The sequence below is a fragment of the Carassius carassius genome, chromosome 2 (assembly GCF_963082965.1).
Source record: "Carassius carassius chromosome 2, fCarCar2.1, whole genome shotgun sequence".
Lineage (NCBI taxonomy): Eukaryota > Metazoa > Chordata > Actinopteri > Cypriniformes > Cyprinidae > Carassius > Carassius carassius.
The window spans coordinates 45,317,712-45,336,589 of NC_081756.1; the positions used below are offsets into that span (position 1 = coordinate 45,317,712).

General features: G+C 42.9%; 1 protein-coding gene across 1 annotated transcript in view; it reads right to left on the reverse strand.

Annotated features, from left to right (window-relative positions):
* The window catches only part of LOC132110693 (zinc finger homeobox protein 3-like), a 140,176-nt gene that overhangs the window by 72,371 nt on the left and 48,927 nt on the right, over positions 1-18,878 (reverse strand). Inside the window, exons 2-3 of the mRNA XM_059517522.1 lie at positions 14,858-17,957; positions 11,931-12,427 (exon numbers count right to left, since the gene is read on the reverse strand). Of these exons, the coding sequence (XP_059373505.1) occupies positions 11,931-12,427; positions 14,858-17,921 (3,561 nt within the window). The 5' untranslated portion in view covers positions 17,922-17,957. The remainder of the gene's footprint in view (positions 1-11,930; positions 12,428-14,857; positions 17,958-18,878) is intronic.

The window sequence follows — 18,878 nt, forward strand, 5'->3', positions numbered from 1 at the left end:
AAGCATGAGCAGCTGTCTGCTGTCCTCTTCTCAGACACACTGTCTATGATGTTCACACTCCTGCATCCGAATGGGGCTATACATAACATCACACTGCATACTTTGAAACCTGACAACCACCTGCATTCTGCCACTCAACCTGGGTTGCTTGAGAGGGCTATTCAGTTTCATTAACACAAAGACACGGTATAAAACTAATCCATGTGTCTCTCGCACTGAGTCTGGAGCCCCATACAGCCTCAGCAGGGACACTATTAGCCTTTCAGCGAGAGCAGGCAGATCTGAAACCCTGCCAATACGTCTGTTGATGTATGGCCTTGAGCTCTAATAGGTATAAGCTTTTTGTGCGTTGTGAGAAGCCAGGCTTTTCTATAACTGATACAGTTAACTTTGATCTTGTCTTAGCATGGTCTGTTTATAAATCAGCCATGCAAATATTTATGAGCAGGACAGGAAAAAATGGCTGGTCTGGTTTATATCCCTGGCCTTCCATTCTTCCTTGTCACCTCATCCCACTCCTCTTCCCCCTGGCTCATGTGTCGGGGAGGACGCGGTGGGGTGAGAGAGCACAGGCCCCAGGCCACATCTATCATTGACAACGCTGTCTGGCTTTATTGGCTGGTCATGGAGCGCAGGTCAAAGGCACTCCAGGGGAGGGCAGGGGAAATCTTGATATCTAAGAGATAAAGAAGAGCATATCTGAAAAGCTCACACAAAAAGTTGACAGGTGGGTCAGTTTTTTTTTTTTTTTTTTGCAATCCTCTACAGTTCAGTATGGAATTGGTCTAGGGAAGGTGAGGTCTGAATCACCTATAGTAAAGCTCAATAAATAACACGAGACATTGCTCGATAACTATTGCCTTTTGGCTGGCTCAATGCACACATATCTGTATCTGCCTGCAGTGCACACAATGGGATGGCCCGCTCTGGCAGATGCACAGGCTTTAATTGCTCCCCCCAGTCCTGACCTCTGCTCCTGATCACCCTCTGATATACAGCATCTCTATTAAGCTGGGAAGTAGGTAAATATTCTCCTAAATACCCTACGTCCAAATGGCACTACAGAAAATGGAGGGGAATTTTTTTTTTCTTTTGTCCTTCGCCAACTCTATTAGTTTTCCTATTTTATCTGATGTTGGAATCCAAAAATGCAGAGATTGGTGCCGATGAGGACAGGGTGCAGCTGTGGTCTGAACAATCTTGGTTTGATGCAAAGCTGTATACAGTACATCATATATCTGGTTCCTTGAGAAATGTACGGCGAATTGTTTTGACTGGAGTAACTAAATTTGCGGAGAACGAAAATCATGCTTTTAAAGAATGGATAAAGGCAGCTAACATTTTTAGTTAACATTTCAGTTATTTAAAGAAATTCTGACTGATTCTGAGTTACGTCTTGTAAAGTTTGATGAAAACATGCAATGTGGACACAATTATGCAACACTGCATGTGTGCTGGAGTGTTTGAGAGAGCAAGTGTGTAAAAGGGGGGCAGTGGTGATGGTAGTGGTGGACTGGCTTGTCGATCGATGCTGTGATTGGCAGTTAATGGCTTTTCCTGTTCTGCCTTCGTAACCTCACTCTGATGGCTGTTGCTTTTGATCAGAGATGGCAGATTGCATTTGATTTTTGTATATAAAGCCCTGACTTTTTGGGGATGGCTTCATCAAGTTAAATCATTTAAAAGTCAAGTTGGATACTGAATTCCTTTCCACCCAGGCACAGAGGTGAAGCTTTAGTGTCTGAACAAACCATTAGACTTCTCAATAAATAAGAGAGCAATGAGAGCACGGATTTAAAATTTTCACAATGAAAACAATACTAAGTACAGAACATCATCCTACACTCACACGGTAATTCAAATGGCTTGTCTGTCACATTTATGAAAGAGCAGCCGGTGAAAAGATTTAGAATGGATGAAAATTGAATGATAAGACATTTTTGTGCTTTTGTACGGAGCCCCGCACATGACATGCAAGGCATGCAAGAAAAAATTAATAAATTGTGCACACGATTTACTAATTCGTTCCCTCAATGTAATAATAAAGGCACACGATTACTATTGCTTTCCCTCGATTTACTATTGCGTTTCCTCGATTTGCTAAATCGTGCGCAATAAGTTGGCAAACACTTCCATACACCATATTTTATTCACCTGATTTCCCACAAACTGCAGCTGTTTTTACAGTTTTTAAAGAATCCCCAAGCCACAGAAAGAAATTAATTAACTGATCAAAGAGAAGGCAGATTAGTATTGCAGAGCAGAAGCTATATTTCTGATCGAAAGAACGGAGAAGAGAGGTGGGTCTCCCATTCATAGCATTTCTAAGGCAACAACTATTCAAGTATGCACTGGGATGTGGGCAACAAGATCCATATTAAAAAGGGTTGGGGGTCACCCAAGACCTAGGGATCTCATAACTCTGAATGTGACGCTCTAATAGAGGGCGATTTAAGATAATCTAGAAATCTGCTCTGTTTAAACAGAAAAAAGGAGTTCTGTGAGTGTGTATATGTACTGTATGTGCCGCTCCATTTGAAACATCAACAAATATTTAATAAAGCCTGCTTCATATAATTCATTAACATGGGACTCCCTCTCTTCTCTCAGTGCTTAATTTAATAAACAATAATTTGAATAATCATTTGCATACCAAGATCTTGTAATCTTCTCTCGTGGCAAAAATATAACATCTCCCTGATACCTCATTTATTTAGTAGCAAAGACAGGCTTTCTGGTTCAAATTAGCAGAACAAGACCATTCCAACATAACGAGTATAAATTAAGGAAATTCCTTTGCAGTGACAGAGATAACCCGTTCAAGTCAACGATCAAGTCTGCGGCAGCCTAATTTTAGGCCTGGTGTTGATTGAATGTGGCGATGCTGTGGGGATAAAGAAAGAGACAGAGTTTGGTTGATTCTGTGGGGAGAGGGTGGAGGAATGTGGCGGTTGTGTTGAAGACTTCCTCCACTGTCTCTGTGTTCCATTTCTGCGCCCACAACGCCAAGATCTCCACTCCATAAATCAGCGGTGTTGTTTGAAAAATGCTTCATGATACACAAATGTGTGAAACCACTTAACAACCGAACTAAAATGTTTTCCCTACTGTCAGCAGCTGCAGCTAGTAAAATAAGGCACCTCTGAGAGGCTGACCTCAGAATTCACCTCATCAGTGGGAGGGGTTTCATAAAGAGAAAGCCTCAAAGAGATTGCTGGGATACATATCTATAAATGTTTGTGTCTTAAACACTAGGTGTCCTGTATGGGCTACCAGAGAAAGCAGAGAATAGAAGGGCTGTAAACTTACAGTGAATGTTAGACCTTGAAGAATTTAGTGCTACTCCTTCATCGCTTTGTTTCTGGCCCTCTCATTCTCTGCTCTGTCAACCAACTAACATCTTTTTTTTTATTAGAACACACGTTTAAAAGGAAAGAAAGAAAGAAAGAAAGAAAGAAAGAAAGAAAGAAAGCATTTGGGGATAACGTACTTAAACTAATTGAGTCACTTCCTGATGACTTCACACCTATACTTTGTAATGCAACAAACCATAATTTTAATTTATTATTGTAGAGCCTTTATCCCTCATTTCTCACTTAAAATAAAAAAATAATAATAATAAAATAAAATTATCTTGGTTTCCTCCCTCTTTACATGCATAAAAGCACATGATGAGAAAACAAGGTGTGAAATCATTTTTTTTTTCCAGAGGGGCCTCAATAAAAACCATATGACACCTCAGGCTGAACTGCTTAATTACAAAGGGATGGAAATCTGTAGTCTGCATCTGTTGAGAACATTGCCCCCATAACACTGATGGATTTACTGCTCCCAGTCCTAACCTTGGACTCCAGTGCATGGCAATTAGGCCATGCATAAGATGTTCAATGGATGTCCATCTCTGTGGTGGTGTGTGTGTGGGGGGGGGGGTATTTTTTAAACCCTGTGCTGCAGTTTTAGTCCTACTCAAAGCCTGATCTCAGCTAAGGTCTAAGAACTCTCTATGCTGAGGATTCTCTAACTCAGTCAGCAAGATTCTCTTGGACAAATAATTCCACAACCTATTGAACAGTAACACAACCACATTGACCAAAACCATGCTGGTAAACCAACTTAGACCAGTATCTACAGATCATAAACCAGTCTGGGTCTGCAGGGTCTAAATAAGCATCCCAGCATTCAGCAATTCCACAACGAAAGGTCTAGTCCAGCACTTAACTAGCTTGCTGTGGAGTGGACCTTGATCACACACATGTAATCATTCCTGAGTGTCCAGCACAAGAAGCATGTGGATTTCCTCATTTCAGCAGAACGTCATTGTGAATATTCAGAAGAGAGACATTATCTGTGATGAGGGGGTGAGTGAAAAACAGTGAGGTCCAAAGCCTCATTCCATGGGTGGATTTATTTGTCCCATGGCACTCTTTAGCAGCCCAAAGCTAAACACTGTGTGTTTCCCAGTGCTCTGCCTTCTACTGAGCACCGAGTGCAGCCTTGTGGCCTGTGCCACTCACAGGCCATTAACCTGGTTGCTAAGTCAATGATTCTGGTGAACCAGTAAGCCTGTCTATTGCTCTCTTTACCACCCACTGTCTTTCTCCCAAACACTCTTTCTTTCTACTTAAGGGTCAACCCGTGTTTGCCTCAAAGAAAATGTACCTGCCTTGGTACCATTGTCATGTTCTGTGAGAAGGCTCGGCTTTTCCCATACATGGCAACGTCATGATTCAAGGCTTTGTTTAAACTAATTTGACTCAAAATTTGACTAACAAACACATGTAAATGTACAAAAATGCATATATATATATATATAAATACATCAACTGGATCAAATTAGGCTATTAAAGGGTATTTTTGAGGACTGAGCAAATGTCTTCTCACTATGCCAGAGAGAAGTTTGAGGTGGGGGAAGAAGTTGAGGAGCTTCTGATTGGAGGGGTGTGGACTGAGATTGCAATATAAATAATACAACTATAATATATTTTACAAGACTGGGGCTGATACTACTAAGATAAAACATTGATTAAAGCATGTTATAAAAAGGCAAAGTTGCTACAAATCTGGACTGGGAATGTAAAAGTCAAGAGGTTCAAACCCGGGGTGTAATCCATGAATGCAAGAAATGCTTGAGGTAGCCACTTAACTCCAGGGAGATTTTGCCTGTAGTAAGTGAACTTTTAAATTGCTTCAAAGCATCTACTAAATGTCAAATAACTACATAAAAAGGAGTCAGGTCAGTCAGTCGTTAAATGCATGGCAGTGTAATTGCACTCCACTCCACTCATCAATTAAAAAAAAAAAAGATTAGCTAGTCAGTGTGATGATGTCCACCTTTGAAGAAGTCTTTATAACTTCCACTCTTTATCCTTTATAAGACAGATATTCAGCGTACTAAAAAGAGAATTACAGGAGGAAAGATTGCACACATCAAGAGAAAACAAGGGAGAAGGAAGAAGATTTGGCTAGAGAAATATTTAGTTTTCCAGGCTGGTTGGATTAAAGCTATTTAACCTTAAGAAGAGAGCAGCGGAGAAGGACCACCCACCAGCTTGTAACCCAAGCTGGTTTGTTTTGTGCATGATGGGTATTTGCTTTGTTTATTAATTTTTCCAAATTCCACTCCTGAATCTGTTGTTCTATTCTGGTCCCTTAGATATGACTTAAGTATCTTGTTTTATGTATGTTTTTATATTATCATCTACCAGGCAAACTCTTTTAAGTCTGATAACCTAGAAAAGTAATAGTGCACCTCTAATTAACACGCCACACAATTTGTGCTATCAGTTATGTCCATAGCTGAAATGTTGCGGGAGCAACTTTACCCTGCAAAGTTTCTAATACTTAGGGGTTGTTTATATTGCTGCCTATGTGTACACATTCATTACAAACTACCAAACTATTGTGCATTCCTACTGTGGTGTAACCCACTCTCTGATCCCTGTGTACACTCCAGTCCCTCATCAGTCTCCAATCCCCTGTTTGAGCTGATCAGGCAGCAGATAATAGGATCAACAGCTTCCTTCAGCAGTGGCAGGAGCATTGCTTAGTTGCTCTTGTCTGGCTGCCCAAAAAGGAAGAGAGGGGGGAGAAATCAAAACAAACAGCTATTACAATACAATAATATCTGCTCCTCAGCCTCTGCACAAAGATATACGCTCTCTTGCAGTCCATTTCCATATCCCTGTGCCTTTCTCCCAACTTTTGTAATATAGGACAACACTTAAAAATTGCATGGCCCTACCATGTGTATCTGGTTGGCTGCTGGTCTCTCCATTGTACGCGCACACGCACACACACACTTAGAGAAGGCATATGCATGCGTAATCGTCAGCTGCAGCTGTGCAATGGGTCAGCGCCTTGCCTTGCTGAGGAGGGGGCTGAAGGAATTGTGAAATTCCAGCAGACTTCCAGACACAGCTTTAAGCCCGCCCACTACTCTACAAACCAATGTCACGCTGTACAATGCCCCTCCCACGCTAACAGACAGCTCTCTTAGCAAAAACCTCTTCTGGGGAGAAGCCCTCTGCCCCTTGTCTTAAAGGGAGCAGAGACACTGCTTGGCTTCTATGAGGCAGAGTTCAGCACCCTATGGACAAACCGTTGATCTACATCATTGAGATCTTATGATATAAACATATAAATATGATGTATAAAAATCCAAAATAGTCTTATAATTATAAACCTTGGCTCACATACATTATATGGACTGTTTCTTTGACTGGAGGAAGGCAGGATGTCTCAGTAGCAGGTCTATGGATATGGAATGGGTGCTTTATTAGCGTGGTACTACCGATAAATCAAAGCTCAGCCCTTCCTGGAAAAGCAGCAAACCTTTTTTCCCCACTGAGCACTATTACTGAACAATCACAGGCCAGCCATGATAATTAGCAGAGTATCTCCATCTAAAAGAGCGCCTCTCTATCGCTCTCAGACCTGCATTTCCCCCTCCCTGCCATCATATTTCTCTCTGTCTCTTCTCTATGATGTCTGGAGGGACTTATGGAGTTTGGGTGTGGCGCTCTCTCTGGCATATAGGTTGAGCTTCACTGTCCACAGATGAAAGATATAACCACCAGCCGTACCAATAGTCGTAAAATACTCCCTTGCGACTTTAAATCGAAATTACTATGCACTTTTATTTGATAATAAAAAACAAACACAATCTTGCTGGAGCCAGGGCATTCTCAGTCTATTTGTTTTTGATGATTAGAGTCTGTTACCCTGATGAGGACAAGTCATGATAAAAGTCATAATTAATAATGGAGGGTGTCTGCATCATTGATTAGGATTCTTATGTAAAAGGTGGAACGATATCTGAGAGGCACATACCTTTCAGTATAGCCGCTACAGCTAATCCCCTTCTACGCATTACTGTCTGTTTTGTTTTACTGTGTTTTTTCTTAGTTTTCTACACTAAAATGTTAGTGTAGACATTTTCCTTCCACACGCCCCAGCTGATCTGGTTGGATTGCACTGGAGGGAAAAATAAGTAGAGAGAGTCCAAAATCCAGACTCTTTGTGCTGGATCCTGTGCCGCGCTTGGAGTGCAGTCAAAGCGCTGTTAGCATAGCTGATACACATCAACATTTGCTAAGGGGTTCTGTTTGCAGAAGTTTTGGGCAGTAGTAAAGAGATGACAGAATATGTGAACGTGTGTGTGTGTGTATTTGTACATTTACGAGGAGCGTGTAAATGTGTGCAGCACACAGTTTGTATAGTTTGTGTGTTTAATGGAGCGAGACCAGCACTGGTGCGCTGGTGGTGTGGGGGTGAATGTTATGAGGCCTTTCTTGGGTAAAGATTCCCTATGTGATAGTGACGGCACTTTCTTCCTCTCTTTCCACGGCCAAGCGGCATCTGGAGTGGATTTTGTGCGAGCAGACACCGAAGAACATGATTACATTCAGTTAACTGTGCTCTAAACTGATTATGCATGTGCCAAGCTAATGGACTACATTTGCAAGAGGAAAAATAACATCCAATCAATCTCAATTACCCCAGATTGTACCAGCCCCTGAGACAAGGATGGTAGCCAGCCCGAAGCTCCTCCTCTTAGCTTGAAAGGCCTGCCTGGAAGACCTGTCTCTCTCCATCCTGTCTGGAGCTGAGAACCAAGTCTCAGACTCAAGGCTGGCTTGAGTGCAGCCCAGCACCTGAGACATGCTTACACAGCATGAACAAGAACTCAAATAGCAAGTGAATGTGTACCCTACAGTGTGATGGTGTATACTTGTGTATAAAAAAGTGGTGCAAGAGAAAGTTGAAGGAAGAATAATCATGCAGTATATGGATACTTAAAATCATGAAATGGCATTTGCAACTCATATTTTGGAAGTATACCGTATTTTCCGGACTATAAGTCGCACTTTTTTTCATAGTTTGGCTGGTCCTGCGACTTATAGTCAGGTGCGACTTATTTATAAAAATTAATTTGACATGAACCGAGAGAAATGAACTAACAGAAAACATTACCGTCTACAGCCACGAGAGGGCGCTCTATGCTGCCAGAGATGCTGCTCAGTGCTCCTGTAGTCTACACTAAGCAGCATATAGCGCCCTCTCGCGGCTGTAGACGGTAATGTTTTCTTCTGGTTCTTGGGTCTAAATAAATGCGACTTATAGTCCGGTGCGACTTATATGTGTTTTTTCCCTTGTCATGACGTGTTTTTGGACTGATGCGACTTATACACAGGTGTGACTTATAGTCCGAAAAATACGGTAATTAGCAGAAAATGTAGTGCAGGACAGGATTGTACAATTTCTCTTTATGACAGGTGGTTGGGGGAGTGGGGTTGCAAAATAAAAGTGTTCGGAAATGTTAGCCAAAAAGGAAAGTCACAAAAAGGAATTACATTTTCATGAAAGATTACAAATAAATTGTTTAAATTGGAATAATTGTACACAGATCATGAAAAAACTAAAGCAATTAGTGTTGTTCTCGATTTCTTGTGCACTTTCATACACATACTATGTGGCAACTTTCTCTGATTTTGAAAACTGAAGGTTAAACCGACAATTCAGAACTTGAGAAGCCTAAGCTTTTTCATGACCTGGGCATTGTTGTACGGCCCATCTGCAAGTGCTTATGGGTGACCACCATAACATCATTCTCACCACTACAAAGCAGCCAGCGAGCAGGAACTTGGAGGGAGCAGTGGAAGGTAAAAGTTAATCTGAGATGAGTGCAAGACTAACTGATGGGTGTGTCTGAAACCAGAGAGGAACTTGGTCCTGTACCCTAGATATCAAAGTCGGGAAGCATCACCCCTGCTGTGCAGTGGTCTATGCAGATAGGACAATTCTCTCAAAGCTCTCCAAAGGCTTTCAGAACATTCCAATTCGTGGGGTGGTGGGGGAAAGTGTATTTTTAGACAGCCCTAATATGTGCTGCATACCACAGACTCTCAAATTATCCCATCCAGCTTAGCCTTCAGTTTAAACCTTCATTTTTAATTCCAGTAATTACAGGCTCCAATTTACGGAGCTGTGCACACAAAGGGCCTGTTTAATGCAAACCAGTTTGATTTGGGCAAAGTGTCCCAAGGATCTATCACATCTTAGAGTTTGTTTATGCTGACTTGATGATTTATTTTCTCCCAGCAGTAGGTCGAAATATTTTGCATTTTGTATCAGATTTCATTTGGTGGGGGATAAATAGTGTTTTTAATTTTCCTTTCCTGTTTTACCACTTGTACAGTCAGCTTAGCTGAGCTAGCAAATCATACTGTTGGTGTCAGCCAGTCATTATGTCTATCAGGGCTATAAATTCACTGCAAAGTGAAGCCTGTGTCATTGTGGGGTTAAAAACCCTTGCTACAGCAAGACCTCAGCAGCAGCATGTGCTTATCGTCCTCTAATCACATTTGTATGTCATGAAATACAGCTATAACTCAAACTGTGAATGTCTTAGATTTGCGGGTAGGCCTGTCTCCACTGATGGAAGCTACTTGCTTGCAGGGCTGATGCTGTGTCAGTCAACTCTCTTCTCTCTTCCTCTGTTCTGATCTGTGCAGCTTTTAGGGCTGAGGAACCATTTTAAGAAGCTTAAAGCTTACAAATTATCATGCTTGGATGTGTTGAACATTTCTAATCTGCCACAGAGTACTGAACATTCGCAGTTAGGCAGGCTAGTCTCTACTCTGCAAGCTCTCTTTCTTTACAGGGAACGTCGGCAGTGAAAGGAATATTATATTGCTCTAAAAAATGTTGGTGCTAACAGTAGATATCATTAATGTAAGTATGAAGTGGATGCTGGAATTTACCAGAGACAAACAAAAAACAGATCCATACACATAAATTGCAGTTGGTGGCTAGATAAAATAATTTCTGCTATTTCTTGCCATTGATGCTAAAATTCCTGGTTTCTTGGGTATTGAACCCTGCCTGAAGCTACATGAGGCCCATGACTACAGCAATTCCTCCACGGGTCAGCCATGCACGTTAAGCGCCATGTATTAAATATTTGAATCATTGTGGTATTTGTAAATATACTTGTTGCGTGTTCCAACTTGAGTATGGCAGAAAATTTTGGCTCGGGCTTGTCTGCTTTTATCCCCAGATGTAGTGGAAGCTGGTTTATGGCCTTCCCCTAATCACCATTACAAATTAGTTCATCAGGGGAAGAGATGACTATCAGCCCAGGGCCAAGGTAATGACATACCTTGACAATACTAGAATATCTCTGACTGTAAAGGGTTCATAAACGGGAAACCTGCAATGAAGTCAATGGTGATTTGGTCTTAAGTCTTGGTAATTTTATATCAAAATGTAACAACATAGCTCTACCTCCTTTACAGCTGCCCTGCTGGCAGGGAAAGTAATGTTAACCAAAACCCAAATAGCTATTAAGCCAATGTTTAAAGCTACGTTTGTTAAGATGTCTGACCCTATCATTTTTTTTTTCTCTCTTTAAATATTCTGTTTCACTCTGAAGTATGTTAGAGTAGGTTGCAAATGCATGTTGTCTTCAAAGACGTTCCCTGAATAAAAAGCAAACAAGTGTATTGTATATTTTTGTTCACTCTCAAAGGTTTAACACTTGAAAAGGAGTGTAAATAAAGTTCAAGTAAGCATAGGCAGTGATGTACAGCTGAAATGGATGATATGTCGGTCAGTAACTCATTGAGCATGTGAGAACAAACAATAGATAGAGAGAAAGAAAGGAAGAATTAAGGAGAGAAGTCCCTGTGTGCAGTCGTGCCAGTCTAGGTTAAACACAGCCTGAGCTAGTCTCGCAAACACACAGGATAGGTGCCTAAATGGAATCAGGACTGTTAGATTTATGGCCATTTGTTCAGAGAGTGTTCATCCATTGGCTATTATGGAATGATTAGAGTAGAAGGTGAAGCTCCAAGTCCGGTGAAAATCAATACGGCTGTCGAGAGCGATTCTGCCCTTCCCACTCCGAATGGTATTAGCACCAAACCTCTGTCTCTTCACACTTCTTCATCCTCTCTTCCAGCAATTTCATCAGCTGCCCTTCTCCCCACCCTGCTGACCTGCCATGTTCCTCCCTCCCTCTAAGTGCCCCTGTTCTCCCCTCTCCATTGCATGCACATTAGACCTTAATATACTGCACCGGGCCATCACTCATAGATGGCCGTAGAGATGGAAAGTGCTGGTCAAATCAGACATACACTATGCTGGAGGTTTAAAACCCGTAGAAAGTCTAACACTGTGTCCTAAGCAGAAAGATGCTACCTGTCTCTTCCAAGTTGATCGGCGTTTCGGTCCTAACCTCCCTTGACAAGCTATAAGGTATTTTGTTGTAGTGATGTACTGGGCAGCTCTGCCCAAAGTGAAATCTTACTGGCTCAAATTGGAGATTACTGAACATAACTTTTGATCTGAATGTAGACAGAATAATTACTTGAGGCTGGATTACTTGTCAAATGGCACTTGGTTAGTGTAGGACCACCAGACTCACTCACCTTGTACAGCTTGAGACTGGCCTCATGGCGAGAGTTGACCGTGTGCATCCGCAATTTTTCCAGGCTGTTGGTATAGTAGTCACAGGCATTGCATTTGAGGTGCACAGGGTTGCCAATGGCCACGCATTTGAGGCGCCACTCATTGCCCTTGCCGCCTTCCTTGATGTGTGCCACCAGCTGATACTTCTGCACATGTTTGTCAGTCTTGCAATGCAGTTGAAAGTTGGCTTTGAGCTGTGTGGTGTAGTGGCACAGCTTGCACTGGTGCGAGTCACCCACCACCGCTCTCCACTCCTCCTCTGGGAGCGAGCGCTCGGCGCTCATGTGCAGGCCAAGCACGTCCAGGTTGTCGGTAGTGAAACGGTTGCACACGGCGCACTGGAAGAGTTTGAGGGAGGGGTCACTGGTCTGGGATAGGCTTTCACCCAAGGTCATCAGCTCCTCTGAGACCAGCTGTCCCCCACTCAGGCGTAAATCCATTGCAATGTCCCCTCCAACTGAGAGCAGAAGACACAAAAGTGATCACTGATCTGTCAGACAGAATATTGGTCTTTCACAAGTGCACTGTCTCTTTTAAAATACAGCATTTAGCATTCAATTTTCCATAAATTTTCATCTGAAGCAATAAGGGACATATGGACACATGGTCAAATACAATGTACCAGTGAGGGTTGGACATTTCATCTATGCTGATTTTCCCTCCCTCATTTAAACTTCCTCAAGTTACAAGAATGTCCTGGGAAACAGGGAAAAGGTGCATAGTTCAGCCTTTTAACAAAGAGTCATGTTTTTCTGTGCAGTCAAAGTGGATTTGCTTTCCAGGATAATGTGCAAATGTGTATTTATCTACATAATTTTATTAAATCAAGATTATCCTTTCCTTTGAGCTTTGCTTTGAGAAAGAGTAAGAAGAGAGAGAGACAGGAGGTGTGGATTTACACAGCCGTGCACTTTCAGAGCTCTGCCATTAAATCAACTCCAGAGGCTGTGAGCAGAGGCACAAAAATGAAGTTATTCAATCATTACCTGAGATCTAAACAGTGCCCAAGCTACATTACTGTAAATCATCTACAAGCATCTTTTCACGAAATAATATATAAACTTGTTATTTCACCTCTGATTGGGAACTAATCGATCCTCCTGCCTAAAGTTTTTGAATTTATTATTATTATTATTTTATTAATGTATTTTTGAGGAATGAAAAGAAGGTGTGGGAGCCAAATAAACTATATATTCAACAACAGAAGATCAAGGCATCAAAGAACAGCTTGAGGAAGACGCTAGAGGCTGAGATTTGGAGACAAAGGATGCATAGAAGCTGTTGCCTCAATTCGATGATCTTCAATCTGTCACTGCCCAGATTGAGAGCACCCACTGAACCAGTATGGCTTTACACTAAATTAATTCCAACAGCTCCTTTTATTTATTGGGGCAGCATGCAGCCTGCTCATTTCACCATTACCTTCAGCTTTTAGTGCAGGGTTAGAAAAGACCTCTAACAATCTCCTACAAATCATTTTAAGATCCACCACTCTGAGGAACACTGTTTCTATTTATAATGCTTTCTATAAATTTTGAAGATTACATCTTTTTCAGCAGTTTTTAGATTTTTTTATGCCTTTAGTTGCCCTTGTTTTTTCAGGTTTCTCATGCAAATACTTTTAAATCTGTAGGTTAAGTTCAGTAATCATGACCTCTTCAGCATGACTCGTAAGAACATCATTTGAATATTTTGCTTTTGTTAGTCGATATCAATGTTTAAGTAGAGCAGAAGGTTTATATATATATATATATATATATATATATATATATATATATATATATATATATATATATATATAAAATGGAAGCATTATGATGGCATTAATCTGATAGTTGTACTTTATAAAAACCAAAAACAAAATTAATTTGTATTATGATGATCAGAGTCCAGAGGTCTAATTTGTTACTTACATGCAAATAACTAAATCTGATATTTAGTTGTGTGAGACTTTAAACATATGAAAGTGCACTGAACATTCCAGATTGTATGTGTAATAACTCCACTGTTCTTTATAAGTCTTATGCCTGTCATTTCTTCCCTGTAATATGTTTACTGAACATTCCCTCAACGGAAAACCAACCAAATGGCTAGAAGAGGTAGATTAATTCCTGTTTGTGTCTTTGAACTGGCAAAAATTTGAAACAAGTCTGTGCAAATTGTGGTCTTAGAGCTGGCATGCCACATTTTCTACTATGCTCCTGAATTATCCTCACTAGGCCCCTTTTCCTTCCTTTTTTGACTATGGTAAGGCTGCAATTACAAAAGCAGGAAAAAAGGACAAGCCGATATGCAGTTGTAGTTGCATAGTATTGACATGAAAACAGTGATGTTTGGTATGAGCCTTGAGGACAGGGCCATGTGGAACACTCCCCTGGCCCCAGTCTACTCCGTCACACTATCTTTCATGAGAAACACGGGGGCAGCAAAAGGGGGAATTTCCCAGCCAAACTGACCCAGATAGAATGACCCCTAGAGGATGCGAAAAAATAAACCAAAGCTTGGGTGTTAAGAAGATGTGTGTGCCTGTCTTTCCTATTTGCTCACTTTCTCTTTTTCTCTCTGTGCCAGTGTTGCAGAAGCTGAAATCTACAAGACTAGCAAGCACTACATGAATATACTAAAACCACATTCTCATAAACCTGCTGTACCAGATATGTTTTTTCCCTTTTTTTCTTTTTTATGTGTCAGTCTATATACAAACACATATAGTCAAACTATTTTTATTGTTTCAGTCAAATAGTTTAACAGGAAAGGCATAGTATAAATAAACATCAAGGCCTCTTATATGTCTTTAAGAAATTGCAGATGAAAAGTTAAACATGGAGACAGTTCACAAAACCCACTTGAACTACCATATGTGTTATCTGTAACTCATTAAATTTACCTAGTGCTGGGGCAAGAGCCGCCATGTTGTGGTCCAGATGAAAACCTCCAAGCAAGAACTGGGCATCAGCTCCAGATGGGTCCATCTTAAGGCCCGGTGGCAGGCTCATGTTTTGGGTCAAGTAGTATTGGTACAACTCAGCCTCTGAGGGTGAAGGCATGGCGTTTAGACCAAGCCGGCCATGCTGCATTTGGGTCATGTTCTGCTGAAGCAGCATCATGTTGTGCATGTGTTTCTCGCTTGTCATGTGGATGCGCAGGTTGCGTGCTACATTGGTCTCATAGTCGCACACCTCACACCGCCAGGTGGGTTTGCTTTTTGGCTTGGTAGGTGAAGGGGCACCACAGGGCCCTGCCATGTGGGTGGAGGACTGCGCTGGATGATGGTGGTGACTAGGATGATGGCTGCTGGCCTGGGTAGCAGAAGAAACAGGTACCACGCCTCCAGGTGCATGCCCAAACACCTGTTCACCAGCGGTTGGAATAGTTCCTCCATTTTGTAATGTCTGCATGTTGTTAAGATGCTTGTCAGACTGCATATGAATGCTTAGGTTGCCTTTGGTGGTAGTGGAATAGTTGCAGACCTCACAGCGGAAGGGCTTGTAGCCACAAGTGTAGCTCTCACCACGAGCAAGGCGAGGGTGACTCTGTCCACTGCTACAGTACACACAGGAGCTTCCAGAGTCAGGGTGCTTCTCCTTCATGTGGGCCTCCAAGGTCTGCTGGTATTTGTAGTGCCAGTTGCACTTGGGACACTTCAGTGTCTTGCACGAATTCCGTGAGTGCATCATGGTCATATGGCCACCCAGTGAACGAGAGGAGCCTAGGACAGTATCACACTTTGGGCACTCCACCCCACTCCCTGCACTTCCCCCAGCCCCATGGTTCTGGGTGCATTCACTCATTCCTGACATGTCACAAGCAGCTGTGTGATGGAGGTGCATGTGAGAATTGGGTGAAGGGTGCATGTGGTGGTGATGGTGGTGAAGGTGGTGGTGGTGGTAGAGGAGGGCACCGTTGTCCTCATCTCCCTCTGCTGGGCATTCATTTGGTTCAGGAGCTGTGGCACTATCTCGATTGGCACTTTCCTCAGCAGCAGCATTGGACGCAAGAGGGGAGGATGTGCTCTCAGAGGAGCATGCAGCCCCATCCTCTTCACCCCCTCTGTCAGCGACTGCCACCATTGCCGCGGGGACTGTAGACCCCTGGCAGTTAAAGCTTAGAGAGAGATCTAAAGTTGTCCCTCCACTGTCTGCAGCCATCCCGTCCTCTGACCCTCTGATAGAAGAGGAGGACATGGAAGCGGAGGCTTTGCTGCTGAGTGCAGGGCTGGCTGCAGAGAGACAAGCTGAAGGCTGGAAAGCACTACTAGGCATTAATAAAGGAGATTTGGAGATGCTTTGGTTTGAGACAGCCAGTTCCCCCATAAATCCACCACCAATGCTGCTACTTCCACTACAGGCCAGTGCAGTGCCTTCGTCCTCTACCTCTTCGTCCTCTTCTTCTAAAAGAAGCTCATCCTCTTCCTCTGAGGCCATCTCCTCACTGTGAAGGAGAGCCTTCCTTTCAAAGGTTTCTGCATCCCCATCCTCCCCTCTATGAGTCCCCTCTTTCCCCACAGACCCCTCTGTTCTCCTACCCTGCTTGGACAGAGTGTTGGAGTCTTTGGCTGGGCCTGGGGTAGAGGTACGGGAGGTTCTGGGGCTGCCAAGAGCCCCCAGCGTGAGGAGGGCTTGTTGCTGGAGACACGAGTCAGAGGCTTTGTTGAGGAGGTTATCATCTCCCACACTACTGCTGCTCCCTTCTAAATGAATCCCACTGAATGTGCCATAGAAGCTCTGGCCTGAGTTCATGGGTACCAGGGTTGGCGGTGGAGGAGAGCTTTTATTTTTTGGTTCTAGGAAGCTAATGAGTGGTTCTTTGTCTTTCCCAATGCCCTGTATAATTGCAGATGCATGCTGGTGGCCTAAGAGCCTGCGCTCGTCCTCACACAGGGTCATGCGATGGTCATGGACTGCATGAGTGACAAAGGAGCGTGCGTAGCCAAAAGACAACTTGCAGAGGAAACACATGAGGATGGGCTTGCCTTTCCCATAAAGAGCCAGGCCGTCAAATTTGGAGAAATCCACGTTGTTGGGAACATCTTTGGATACGCAGGACTTCTTGGCAGACCCGTCGCTGTTCAGGTAATCTTTGTTGCTTTTGTGCCGCACATCAAAGACACGGAAACTGTGCAGGACAGGACTGAGGCCTGCCAGGGTTGAGGTATTGGGGAAACCTTGGTCTGAGGAGCCGAACCATTTTCCAAAAGACGAGGCTATATGAAACGTGTTGATGATCTGAGGGTACACCGAAGAAGAGGTCCCCACAGGTTCCTCTGGTTTTCCCCCACTGGGGAGAGAGTTTGAAGGGAGCAGGCCTGGTTCCATGCTCCCATCACTTTGGATCAGCTGGCTGAGACTCTCCACAATGTAGGCAGAGCCATCAGGCTGGTAGACTATCTCTCCAGCCAGGTTTTCCACATCACTACTCTCCTCTTCCTCCTCTTCCTCCTCTTCCTCTCCTTCTTCGCTCCCACTCTCTGTGGCTCCACTCCGATGGGAGGGCTGTTGCCGCATGAGCATGGGCATGCCCCCTCCACTTGGCACCATAGGTACACCAGGGAAGGGGTTCAGACTAGGGAAACAGCTGTCAATCTCCATTTCATCCAATTCTTCTAAGTCTTCGTCCTCTTCTCCACAGCTCACTCCCTCCTGCTCCTCCTCCTCTAACCCCTGTCTTCTGGGGTGCAGCCGCCTGGTAGTGGAATTATCGCTGGGAGCCTGTGACAGTGTTTGCTGCTGCTGTTCTCTTACAGCCTCACAGGGTGTGCTAGGATTCTGGAGCTGTGCTGCTTGGGATGCAGAGAGAGACAGAGAATCCAAGGAAGGGGACTGGTTACAAGGTGGGACCTGTGTGTTAGGGTGATCGTTCCAGGGTTGTGGATGGTGCTGCTGCTGGGATGGGGCGGAGGAGCCAAGCCCATCGTCTGTCCCAGAAACCACGGGAGACTCACAGCTTTCCATGCTGATGCCTACATGAGGCGTTCATCGCATCCAGGTCTGATGAGAAAAAAGAGAGAGAGACAGGTTTAAACTACTGCTTGAAGTGTACAATGTCTTGTGAAGTCTTGTGAAGCTGAACATTCAAGCAGACATACAAAGCATCTTGATAAATAGTGAAGCTATGTACAGTGAGTGGGTAGCAGCTTAATGTATAGTAGATTAGATGAGAAACAATAGTCTGAGATATAATGGTGGAAAATGACATAGTGCTCATTAGATTAGATTAGGTACTTAAGCACAATACCTCAGACAAGCACTAATAAGGCAGCTCAGATGCCTCATCCTGACAAATCAGCCAGTTACCATCTTTTATCTAGACCTTCCACACAACACCCGGAGTCTTCTATGTTCCAAATCCTGCATACATTTTTTTTTAATTAACACTGAGTATGAGAAACAGAGTAACAGAATAACTTAATGGATAAAAAAGCTCCATTGTGCTGCTAATTAGACACAGTGAAACCCACCATCAGCACATGATCCATCTCACACCCTAAGAAATAACTGAAGTTACAAAAAATATATTAGCCATGTTGTTTTAAGACCTCCATTATAGAGAGATCCCACACACAGAACCCACTGCATGAATAGATCATACCAATATGGTGCATTTAGAAGATGTGTATATGCCTTTTACAGCAAACATTTATATTTATGTATATAAATACACACAATATAAAAATTAAGATTTATTTATTTTATTTTTTAAGCTTAAAATACAACAGCAATGTTGGTACTTGATGTACGTATAGATCTAGCATCCAGTAACCTGCACGTTTAGCCTGGTTTTAAACACGCCTCTGCCTCTGAAATAATAAATGAGAGCAAACTTTCCAAAGGGGAGTGCTGCCCCAGCAACTAAAAAGCCATGAGCAGGCCACAATTTCAAGCAGGTGATAAAGGAGATAAAATGATAGC